At 43.1% G+C, this 12,643-nt stretch overlaps 1 protein-coding gene across 5 annotated transcripts in view; it reads left to right on the top strand.

Annotated features, from left to right (window-relative positions):
* Window positions 1–12,643, top strand: part of KIAA0319L (KIAA0319 like) — a 95,769-nt gene that overhangs the window by 66,029 nt on the left and 17,097 nt on the right. For all 5 annotated transcript variants that reach the window (XM_042996457.1, XM_042996454.1, XM_042996455.1 and 2 more), the window contains 7 exons: window positions 361–448; window positions 1,617–1,709; window positions 3,532–3,664; window positions 7,153–7,381; window positions 8,772–8,895; window positions 9,490–9,622; window positions 11,385–11,533. In XM_042996457.1, the coding sequence (XP_042852391.1) occupies window positions 361–448; window positions 1,617–1,709; window positions 3,532–3,664; window positions 7,153–7,381; window positions 8,772–8,895; window positions 9,490–9,622; window positions 11,385–11,533 (949 nt within the window). The remainder of the gene's footprint in view (window positions 1–360; window positions 449–1,616; window positions 1,710–3,531; window positions 3,665–7,152; window positions 7,382–8,771; window positions 8,896–9,489; window positions 9,623–11,384; window positions 11,534–12,643) is intronic.

The raw sequence follows: 12,643 nt of genomic DNA, 5'->3' as shown, positions 1-12,643 counted from the left end.
TATTTGGGAGCTATTTGGTAGTTTTACAAAATGGTTTTCTTTGCACAGATGATCATTTTAATTTCATAACTCTGTGAAATAGGATGGTTGGGCCCTTAATGTTCTTCTGAAAAGAAAATGGGAGTATAGAGATATTGAATTCCCTTTTGTTGTTCTAGAGTCAGCTGGTAATAAGAGTCACATTAAAAGCTATGGTTTTTTAGTTTATAATTCATTGTTTCATCTCCTTAGCTAGTTTACTTTCTCCATTTTGGAAACAGTGCAAAAAGAGAGTTCAGTATCAGCATGGCAAGTTCAGATATATGTGTTATTTTACATAGAATTGCTGTTCTTTGTGGTTGTCTTCTTTCACTCCCGCAGCTTACTCCAGGCCTGTATGAATTCAGAGTGATTGTAGATGGTCAAAATACCCATGGGGAAGGCTATGTGAACGTGACAGTAAAACCAGGTATGTGTTTCCGAGCTGTGGCTGAGTCTCCATTGCTCCCTCTGCAGGATTCCCAAAGAGGGGGAGATTTGACTTGAGGGGTTTTTATTTCCCATTCTTTTTTTTTTTTTTTTTAATATGTTCACTGGGCAATTCCTAGTTCAATGTAGTAAAAGATTAAGGTGGCAGAGTATATTCTTTGGTTCTAGTTGGAACATTTGGCTGGGTGGAGAAACAGTAGTCACATGGCCCCCAGTGCAGTATGGCCTGAACGATAGCCTGTCTGTCTGAGAACTACTTCTCCAAGTAGGTCATGCTGAGAGAGGACCATGTGTTGTGATTAAGAGACACAAGAAAGCCAGGAGCTTAGGAGAAGTATGTAGAAGGAGAATCAGCCAAATGGCTGGCTCTTTCTGATCTCTTTCCAGATACGGGTTTTGCACACACAATTCCTCATTTAAACCTTGCCAGTCTTCTTTCACTTTGGAAACCAAATCCCATCATTCTTTTTTAACTGATCCACCATTGGTAAATTACAGTGCAGTAGCAAAGTATCTTGTTTTGCATTTTCAGGGAAATTTGGGGGAAGTTGGAAAATGGTATTTTCTGCCTTTGTTGGTAATAGATTTTATTTTCTCTTTGTTCCTTGAACTTTGTAACCAAGGTAGTCCTTTCACTTTATTAAAAATGTGTTTAACATCAAGACCATTGGATTATTTCTCAAAAGGCCATTGGGTTTTTAGCTCACAGTCACTTGAGTAGACAGTGTGGTTTGTGACCCTCCCATCACTCAGGCCTAGTCACCTCACACACGATCAGCTCAGGGATGGTTGAGAAATCTCCCATTGTCTTTTTAGCACAGTCCGTGCCAAGGAATAGTTTGCTTGCCAAGGCCTTTATTGCACAAAGCTTGTTTGTTATCCACCGCTACTCAGCTTGTGCTGCTCTAGTACTTTTCATGAACAAGACAGCACAAGAGCCTATCTTCAGGCCTGGAAGAGGGTTTAACACTTCCAGGTATCTTATGGTAGAATGGCAGCCTGGTCTTGTGACTTTCTAATTTGGTGATGCTGCAACCAATAAATCAATTATGTAATGGAAGCAGATTTATAATCCATTCACATAGGCCTGCTCCTCCTCTAATTTAGAAAGCCCCTCTTCCAATTTCTTCTGGGTCATTTTCCTGCAGAGCCTCGTAAGAATCGGCCTCCCGTTGCCATTGTGTCACCACAGTTCCAGGAGATCTCTTTGCCAACCACTTCTACAGTCATTGATGGCAGCCGTGAGTATTTGTCTAGACGTGATGTTTTAGAAGAGCATTCACTATGAACTATGATAGAAAAGTCTGGTAGAAGATTCAGGGCCAACTGTGTCCACATTCTGTATAGGCCCATCTTCTTGACCATGTTATGGGAGGACTACCCATCTCAAGCAAATGATTAGGAAGTAAAAAACAAGACAGACCCCATTTAAAATCCGCATGTGGCTTGTTTGAAGTAATACTTCTGCTCTCTTGAGATGGTAAGAAAGTGGAATTAAGCATATACTTAGCATTATTTTAGTATGAAACTTCCTGGTTTTCAAATTTGCTAAGATAGAGTCACCATTTTTAGCTATGGAAACAAAGCTCCCTCCTCTCATAGCAAGGTAAGTAACTGAGGGTCTTGACTGAGGAGCTCTCCCCAAGCCCTCACTGCCTAACAAGGCTCTTGTCAGCCTCCTCCTGGAGAGACTCGCAGAATGTGCTCCATGCCCCGGCCCGGCTCGTTAACATTGTACCCTTCAGAGTAGTGTCCCCTGGTGGATGACATGAGAAGACTCTGGGATCTCTGCCACTCGTCCTGGCTGCATGTGAAAGAGGTTTCAGGCCTGCCATCTCACCAGAGTTTGCTTGGTTTCCTTAGAGACCTCTTAAGGCCCCATTACACTGATTGTCTTGGCACCAATAGCGGCTTTTGGCGGATGCAGTCAGAGCACTAGCAGAAGAATCTCTAGCAAGGTTAAACATTTCATTATGTTACTGGCGAGAAGAGGAGGGTAGAAGAACAGCAGGCAAAGAGAGAAGGGAGCACAAGAAGAAGCACTTATGAGAGAAGTACAGAGGGTTCACATAGTACCATTTTACTTTATATTTTTTAATAGGTCAGTGTTAAATTGTAAGTAAACGCATAAAGAGAAGAGTAACTACCATCCTTGTCTCCCAACTGTCCAGTTTTCCTCCAGACTATCAACGGTATTATTTTATGGTCTTTCTAGAGGCATTCTGTGCATATGTATGAAAATACATATACAGTCTTTACGATAGCACATAATACACACTTTTATGTACAATGTTTGTTTCTGTAGGTTGGAGAATTTTTTGAGTCAGTACATGAAATAGTGTTTCATTTTTTTTTTCTCTTAATGATTACATAGCCTTCCATTACATGGCTGTATAATGTCGTCGTATGGCTATATACTTGTTTTCATTCAATCTCTGTTGATGACCATTAGGTTATTTTTGGTCTTTTGTTATTACAAAGAACGTTGCCATAAATAGTCTTGTAAGCGTGACATTTAACACATGTGCAAATATACCTGTAGGATAGATTCCTCAAAGAGGAACTGCAAGGGCAAAGATAAATTGTGCTAAATTACTCTTTATGGAGAGGGTGTATCTCATAAATCCACCATGACTTGCGAGAGGGCTTTGCCCCACACCTTTACCCATAATATGTGTTATGAAACTTTGGTCTTTTACCAGTCGGGTAGGTAAAAAATATAGTACTTGAAGTGTAATTTAAATGTGCATTTCTCTTATTTTAAGTGAGGCTGAGTATCTTTTCACGCGTTTGAGAATTTTTGATTTTCCTTTTTTCATACAGTAGCATTTTAACCAGAGATTGCCTGTGTTGGAGACCTTGGATAACTACGCAGTGGAGTATTCATAGAGAGGCAGACTGACCCAATACTCCTAGGGAAGAAACACTCTGGAGAGATAGTTTGTAATTTCATGAAGCTTTCCTAGCCTCACATCTCTGGGTAGTTGCCCTAGTTTGTGTAAGCTGGATAAGTGCTGAGACCCAGTGCTTTCATGTTGTAACTGATGTTTCTTTATGGTCAAGAAAGCACTGATGATGATAAAATCGTCCAATACCATTGGGAAGAACTTAAGGGACCTCTGAGAGAAGAGAAGATTTCTGAAGATACGGCCATATTAAAACTAAGTAAGCTCGTCCCTGGGAACTACACTTTCAGGTAAATTAGGATCCTTCAAGTTTACCTTAGGCTGTGTTTTTCCCTTGTGGGTTTTATGTTCCTCTAGGAGTAACTCTGACGGATATCAAAGTCATTGTAGATTTAGTTGATGATACAGCCTTCGGCTCAATTAGTTCTCTGAGTCCTGTGGTGATTGTGGTCACACCAATGATAAGTTTTTAGGGCAGATGTTCTTGCATAGTAGATCAAGACCCACCACAGTTAACCCTTCTCAAAGCTGCACCTGGCACATCTCCAAACATTTTTTTTTAGGATTTCTGTCATTAAGTGAAACGGCTCACCTTCCTTTGCCTTTTCTCAGGAAAAATCTAGAAGGAACCTACCTACTCCTATCTTGTCCCTTCCCTTTGGTAAATGTTCCCTCAACTTATGAGATCTCAAAATCTTTACTTTTGACTAGTGTTTTATTTCAATATGATTTCTAGGATCTTTATCTTTTGGGGCGTTTTGAGAGAATTTGATTCAAAGATAGTCCTGGGAACTAGTGTCGACTTTATAGGATGTTATTAATAAGAGTGTGAGGCTGACTCTAGAGTCATCCTCTTTATGTTTGCAAGACTTCTTGTATGTTACAGAGCACTTGTGAGTATCATACAAACATTGTATGTACATGATACCATCCTCATTTTACATCTGAGAAAAATGAGGCTCAGTGTATTTACTAACTTCTCTAGGGTCACACGTTTCAGCTAGGTTCTCTAACCCTCAGGTCAGGGCTCATTCTGTTCCACTCCTTGACTTGACCTGTACATATTTTGTTTATGGTTCATTGAATGCTCTACTCAATCTGTTGGAGTTCTGCCTATCCTTAGCGACCTGCTCAGTTTTCTACGAGTCCTGAGACTCCTCCAAGAGGAGAGAATATGTCTCTCCCCGGAACTGTTGCACTTGGTGCCTCTATGTGGCACCTACCGTGGTGCAATAGTTCATTCATGGGTGTCTGTCTTCCCCACTGGATCTGCGATGAGTCAAGTTTTAGACACTACCAGAGGCACAGTGATAAATGTCCTAGCACAACACCTGCCATGTAAATAAATAGGACTTAGCACTCTCATTGACTCAAGACCAGATGATTGAAAGGCAGCTGCCACTCAACAGGGTTGGAACCTTCTCATTGGCTTAAAATGAAAATGTGAGTTGGTTTTTACCTTAGATTTCTAATATAGGAGCTTTAGCATTTATGAAATTTAGCTTGGGCCAGGTTGATCTTTTTAAAAAAGTAACAATAATAGCTACTATTGAACAATTATCGTGAGTACTGTTCTGAGCTCTTCCCATGCAGTAGCTCATTTAATCCTATTATTTTGTAGATTAGGAAATTTAGGCACAGAGAAGTTAAGTAACTTGCCCAGGGTCACACAGGCAGTAGGACTCAGGTCTGCACTTTTAACCACTGTATTTGGGTGGATGCAGTATTGGGGGTGATTCTTTTTTTTCTAACCTTCAATCTGTGAAATGATGAGGGTTTGATTAGCATTAAGATCCAGTCTGTTTGGTTCCACTCACCTTTCCTTCTCCCCTATGTTCATATGGCAGGGGCCTCTTTCCCCGGCCCTGTAGTCAGCTGCTAATTGGGTCCAGTATCCTTGCATGGAAGCCCGGGACTGTTTGAGGTGAAAGAATAACGGGTAGCTGCCCTTTGCCATTTGTCTGTAACTTACTTTTGTTCTGAAATAGGAGACAAATGGGATATGTTTAAAAACAAAACAAAACAAAAAAAATGTGAAAACAACAAGGAAACTGGAAAAAGAGGAAAGATTCTGTGGATTTTTCTTTTTTGAGATGTTTGTTGATTTGCACATGTCTGTTTGTCTGATGTTTTTGTGCTCTTCTTCTAAAAGCCTCTAATACCAAAACTCCCCTTCAGGCCATGGGTAGAAGGTGAGGCTGTGGGACATAGCCCCACAGGTGTCTGGCCCTGTCTGTGGCTGGCAGTGAGATTTAAACAAACGACATGTCTTTTCGATGCTTTTCCTCTTTCTGTCAGCAAAATGGAAGGAACCCAAACCTCCTTGCTTGCTTATGCTCACATTTGGAGGTGGCAAGAGAAGCTTTAGGCTGTTCAGCTGGAAGGCATCATTTAGGTAAAAGCCTGCTCTTATAAATGAACATTTTTTTTTTCTCTTGCAAATCCTATTTCACACTGGCACAAACTGTGGGGCTGTCGCGTAGGAGAATTCATTTGCATCTCGGGCGCCTGTCTTGCCAGAGCCAGCCCTCCTGGTCCATCCTCGAGGTTGTCCGCCCGGGGCACCCCTTCTTGTAATGTGTGCACAGAGGAGGGCCTGCTGCAGTCAGCTTGCTCTACTTACTGGGATGCCTCTAAGCCCCACAGCTTCAGGGGCCAGGGATTATCTGTTCTTTTTATTTATTTATTTATTTATTTATTTATTTATTATTATTATTATTTTTTTTTTAATTTTATTTTTTAAAATTTACATCCAAATTAGTTAGCATATAGTGCAACAATGATTTCAGGAGTAGATTCCTTAATGCCCCTTCCCCATTTAGCCCATCCCCCCTCCCCCACCCCTCTAGTAACCCTGTTTATTCTCCATATTTGAGTCTCTTATGTTTTGTCCCCCTCCCTGTTTTTATATTATTTTTGTTTCCCTTCCCTTATGTTCATCTGTTTTGTCTCTTAAAGTCCTCATATGAGTGAAGTCATGATTTTTGTCTTTCTCTGACTAATTTCACTTAGCATAATACCCTCCAGTTCCATTCACATAGTTGCAAAGGCAAGATTTCATTCTTTCTGATTGCTGAGTAGTACTTCTTGTGTATATATACCACATCTTCTTTATCCATTCATCCATCGATGGACATTTGGGCTCTTTCCATACTTTGGCTATTGTTGATAGTGCTGCTATAAACACGGGGGTGCATGTGTCCCTTCAAAACAGCACACCTGTAAGGGATTATCTGTTCTTAAAGCTTGGTTTCTGGGCTTTGGAGTCACAGAACTGGGCTTGCACCTTAGCCCACTGTATAGTCCTGGGGAGATGACTCAGCCTCTCTCAGTTTCCCATAAAGTGAGATTAAGGATGCCTGCTCTTTACCGTTGTTGTGTGGGCCAGACCAGACAATGCTCGTGAAGGCCCGAGCACACAGAACACACAGTGTGGGCAGTGGGCCAAAACAGTGCTGGTGACATACTGCCTGGATTCAGGTCCTGACTCTCTCTGCCTCAGTCTCCTTGTCTATGTGAGGAGTAAAATGAGGATAGTGCTTCATAGAGCTATTGTGAGGATTTAGTGAGATAGAAAGCACCTGGAACAGTGCCTGGCACTCAGTCAGTGTTAGCATTTAGTATTATTCTGTCTTTCCAAGAAGAATGGGTAAAGATTTGGTTACCATTTGGTACCCTTGCTGCCTTGGTATTTCTTAGCCTCAATTTTCAGTCTTCTCAGATACATTCCTCTTCCTTAAGCCCATCCCTGACTGCACTGCTTTCTCTGCCCTGATAGCTTGACTGTAGTAGACTCTGATGGAGCAACCAGCTCTACCACTGCGAGCCTGACAGTGAACAAAGCCGTGGATTATCCCCCTGTGGCCAATGCGGGCCCCAACCAAGTGATCACCCTGCCCCAAAACTCCATCATCCTCTTTGGGAACCAGAGCACCGATGATCATGGCATCACCAGCTATGAGTGGTCACTCAGCCCAAGCAGCAAGGGGAAAGTGGTGGAGATGCAGGTAGGAGGGAGCGGCTTCTGCCTTCTCTTGCCCAGGGGAGTCAGAGCTCCTAGGCTGGCTGCCCTACGGAGGCTTCTTTTTGCCTCATTGTAATTACCAAAGTCAGATTTATATAGAACATTGAAGGTTGGAATTAAAAAAAAAAACTTAGAAAATTTAAGGGGCCTTCAATGAACACATTAGCAAAATCTTTGTCTTTAGTGTTTAGTATTAGAGAAAAAGATGAGATGAAAAAGGGGAGCTGTTCTAGAACAGTTCCAGAGAGTCAGTCTACTCTGATGCTACAAGGGCGCAGATCTTAATGAGCTCTGCCACAGATTGGAGTAGCCCGCCTGGCTAGATGGTGAGCATCTTCTCTCGGGAGATATTTAAGAAGAGACTAGATCTGTCACCAGGCAGGTAACGTAAGTAAATAAAACTGAATAGGGCCTTTGGCTAATCATACAACATAACCCCTGACTGAGGTGGCCGTCTGTGCCTCAGGTCCAGCTGGTTGTTGCCACATGGAAATACGCTCTCATATATTCCTAGATAGGCCAGCTTTTCAAGAGAAAATGGAATTCTAGACCTTTATGTGGAAATTTCCAACTTTCGGGGTGCTTGGCTGGCTGCTGTCACTGAAGTATGGGACTCTTGGCCTTGGGGTTGTGAGTTTGAGCCCCACATTCAGTGTACAGATTGCTTAAAAATAAAATCTTAAAAAAATTAAAAAAAAAGAAAATTTCCAACTTCTAAGACACTGCAGGCCAAACACAACGCCTGCAAGCTAGATTCAGCCCAGAGGCTGCCAGGTTTTGCTCACTCTTCTAGAGGAAGTTCCTGCATTGCCCTAAATTGGGTATGATGTTCCTTCTGACACTGTGTTTCCAAATCGGAGGCATGACTTAAAGCTCACATTTCACCTGGCTTTTGTTTAGATATGATGTTCGGTTTCTCTGCTGCTGCAGCATCTGCATGAACCTGCAAGGGGACAGCATGGCATTGCATAACCTCTTGAGTTGCCATGTTTTACTGAGGCAGCTTTGTTCTGATGACTGAGTGGCCTCAGCAGGAAGAACATGGTTTTAAAAGCATGTTGTTTTATTATATGCTCATGGCCTTCTTTCTGGCTTGGGTCATAAAGACTGATGATCTTGGTTATCTGTGCACAGTTTCCTGTACTCCTTTCTCTGGGAAGGGCTCTGACTTTATTTGAAAGTGCTGCTGTCAGGGAAGGTTGTTCCCTTGAAACGGGAACCTTTTACTTTCAACAGGATGTCCCACAGTGTTTGATGCTGCACTCACTAGCTTTAGAGAACTGGGTGCATCATTTAGACCAGAGTAGGACTTACTGTATGATGTTGTGATTCTGGGAGTCTGCTTTTCCACTTGTCTGTATTTATACATCCAGGGTGTTAGAACACCAACCCTGCAGCTCTCTGCCATGCAAGAAGGAGACTACACTTACCAGCTCACAGTGACTGACACGATAGGACAGCAGGCCACTGCTCAAGTGACTGTTATTGTGCAGCCTGGTAAGTTCCAACCTTGTAGCGCAGACTCCTCTGTTGGCTGGTCCTTTGAACCATAGGGGAGAAGAGGGTTTGGGTTCTGAGCTACACAGCGGTAGTGGGAGGCACCAGTCCACGGGGACCCTGGCAACTTCACTTGTCCGTTCCAAGTGCTTTCTTCAGAGCTAGAGAGAAAGAGTACTTCACAGCCTCAGCTTGTGCCCTTGCCTTTGGCTAGTCATCGTGCCTTCGAGGGGACCTAGCAGATAGAGTCTCTGTTATCCCAAAACCTACCACGTCCTGTAAGGGATAGCTTAAAGCCCACTTCCTCAAGAAAGCCCTATCTTTATCACTCAGACTCTTTCATTTGAACTCCCATAGTATTACATTTCAAATTTAGCATGGCATTACAACTTTGTTATGTTCTGCCGTGTTCTTTCAGAATAGTTTTATGTCTTTCAGTCTTATATTCATCATGAGCTCCCTGACCCACAATATCTGATTGTTCTCTGGGCAGAGAGGCAGAGTCCTGATGGCTTCCAGAACATATGTCCCAGTGGCTCCTCTCTTTTCCCAGCCAAACTACCTTCTTTTGACCTCTGTGTCTCTGTCTTCTAGAAAACAACAAGCCTCCACAAGCAGATGCAGGCCCGGATAAGGAGCTGACCCTTCCTGTGGACAGCACAACCTTGGATGGCAGCAAAAGCTCAGATGATCAGAAAATTATCTCATATCTCTGGGAGAAAACACAGTGAGTATTGACACAAAACCCTTATTTATGCAGTCTCCGGACCTTTGAAGAACAAAATGTCACTTGCTTTTAAGAGTTCACTTGTTCTTACTGGCTTATCCAAGGGGGCAACGGGGGTGGCTTGGTGACTGAGAAAGAAACGTTAACAATCTAAACTAACTCTTAAGAAAATGATATAACATAATTTTTGTAAGAAAAAAGTATGCTTATCATCAGCTAGTCCCCAGTTAGTACTTTGTGGTCCTGGTGCTTTTACAGGTACAATCCATCTGCCGAAATGCATAGTTTAATTACACTTGAGAGGCGGGATGGAAGGGGTAATGGAGCAGAAAAATACTGTTGCTCAAAATTAACTGGGTAAGGCTGGCAGTGTGGATAGGGCAGAGCAGCTATTAAAGAGAACTGAAAATTCATCTGCACAATGAAAGCATTACTCTGTTATTGTTTCCTTAAAGACATCATTTACCAATTATGTTAGTGAGAGGCCAAAGGCACTAACCAAAATAATACTAATTAAGCTGGAATTACCTAATCAAACCATTTCTGGTTCTCACAGTTTCTTTCAGCTCCTTTAAACCATAACAAATGGAACTCAGATTGTATGCAGGATCCCACAGAAAGCAAAGGAATTCCAAGGAAGAGTTAAAAAGCATTCTTAGTTTCTAAAGGTAGCAACTAAGGACAGACTGAGTTTTTTTTGTTTTTGTTTTTGTTGGTGACTAGGGCATTCAAAATGGGTGGGAAGGGGCTATAATTTGACTATAGAAACCACTGGACTTTACAATTGGTGAGTTGGATTCTAGAAATTCATTTCCTCAGCTCTTGTCTATTGTGGAGAACCTAATCCTCCTCAGCCCAGTGTGTTTGTGTCATAACTGTTAAAGACAGCTGATAAACCTTCATTTGAGTAGAAATCGTATAGCAGAAATAGTGCTTAGAGTAGCTTCTTAGAGGAGAGTCTGTTTCAGGAGGGATGACTAGGGCCAGAGATTATATGTTTAAACAGCAAAATAAAGCAAAAACCTGGAAGACTGCAGATTTCTCTGGTCATCTCTTAATTTTAAACAAAGCTCTCTGGGGCGTTCTGCTCCTTGAACAGAAGGGCTCTCTGGTATGTGCAGAGTTGTGCCTGGATGTTGGCACAGAGCTCACTCTCTGGCTGCAGGCTGCTATGTGAGGCCACAGGGGAGAAAGAAGGATGCAGGGTGTCCTGGGGCCTCTGTGGCCCCTGTCTGGGAGCTCTGCTTCAGAGCTGCTAAGAAGAGGATGGTTTTGCTGAGAGTTCCTCTGCAGCTTTGGCCCATTTCCTTTCCTTGACTTTTCAGTGGGAGGGAGTTTGGCATATGATTAAGAAACGCATTTTGCTTCTTTGCTGGCAAGAGCTGAACCAACTACTGGGCCAGAAATGCTTTTCAGAAACATCACTCTGAAATCGTTCTTTTGATCAGGGACCTGCTCAGAGCGCTTTCTTCCTTTTACAAACTGGAACAGCAGAGTTTGAATGTTCTAGAAACTCATAAAAAGGATAAGGCTAGATGTGTTTGAAAGCTGGTGAATGGAATTTTCTGATCAGCAGGTAGCTGTATTTTGGTGCCAAATGACACTCTGTCCAGATGTAATATTTTTAAACATGTCCTCGCAAGGTCTGGGAAACAATAGTTTGTGCATCAGCTGAGGCAGTAATTGTCTGCTCCTGCTGAGTCAGGGATGGAAGAACAGCAGACAGGTACAACTCTACCCTTTGGTTTCCATCTTTGTCCAGGGGACCCGACGGGGTGCAGCTCGAGAATGCTAACAGCAGTGTCGCCACTGTGACAGGGCTACAAGTAGGAACCTACGTGTTCACCTTGACCGTCAAAGATGAGAGGAACCTGCAAAGCCAGAGTTCTGTGAATGTCATTGTCAAAGAAGGTACCTCTCTGTCTTGGGTTGGTGCAGCCTCTGGGTGAGATAACTGAGGAATCAGGCATCTCTTTTTTGGCTGCAGAAATTGGTGAGAGACGAGGGGTGGGGGATAAGCTGGGGGAAAGGGCAGCTGTTATGAACTTTTTTTCTTTTTAATGTTTATTTTTAAGAGATAGGGGAGGAGGGGCAGAGAGAGAGGGGGAGACAGAGGATCCGAAGCAGCCTCTGTGCTGACAGCAGAGAGCCCGATGTAGGGCTCGAGCTCACAAATCGTGAGATCATGACCTGAGCTGATGTTGGAAGCTTAACTGACTGAGCCACCCAGGGGCTCCTGTTATGTGCTTTTCTAAAACAACCTTTAATTGGGAGTGCCTATAAGGTGAATTTTAATTTCTTGTCCCCCTTCCCCTGCCTTCCTTCTCAATTGAATAGGGAAAGAATTAGGTTTTTTTCCTTTGCATTTTTATTTTGCCTCTGCTGCTGAGACCTGGGATTTCTGTGACTCTCCTGCTAGCTGCAGTGACACCTGCTGTCAGACCTTAGAATGACTGGCCTGCACTGTAGTTTGCTCTGCTCCTCCTGTGAGCCAGCTGAGGCCAACTTGAGGCGAGCATTGATTGGCTTGCTCTGGTTTGCAGGCACATGACCCGTGATGGCCTTGGGAGAGGGCTGTAAGCTGATGGGAGATGCGCAGGTGGCCTCCAGCTACAATATCTTGAGCTCAGTAGAGAATACACACCTGAGGAAACAAAGCTGCGGGGGGCGGGGGGCGGGGGTGGCGCAGGAGAAGAGAGGTCTTTTTTTCCTTTTTCTCTATTAGAGTATTAAGGAAAGAATAAAAGAAGATGTTCAGAAAATAACATTTTAGGCCATACTGTAAAGAGAATTTGTGGTATCAGCAGCATGAAACCTAACCTCCAGGTCTTTAAACCAGTTTGGGCCTTTGTTTCCAATCATCATGCGCTTCCCAAAGAGATGGAATCCTCCCAGGGGAAGCTGCTAGGAGGACACAGGAGAAAACTATGCTTGTTCCCTCTGCTGTATGGTGTCAGAAGAATGTCACTCTGGGCGGGACTGGAGTCTCAGGACCTGTGACACTGGTGGCTTCAAATTTAT

This window comes from Panthera tigris, chromosome C1 (assembly GCF_018350195.1).
Source record: "Panthera tigris isolate Pti1 chromosome C1, P.tigris_Pti1_mat1.1, whole genome shotgun sequence".
Taxonomy (NCBI): Eukaryota; Metazoa; Chordata; class Mammalia; order Carnivora; family Felidae; genus Panthera; species Panthera tigris.
Note: the sequence above shows the minus strand (reverse complement) of the source record. Positions and strands in the feature narration are given on the sequence as shown.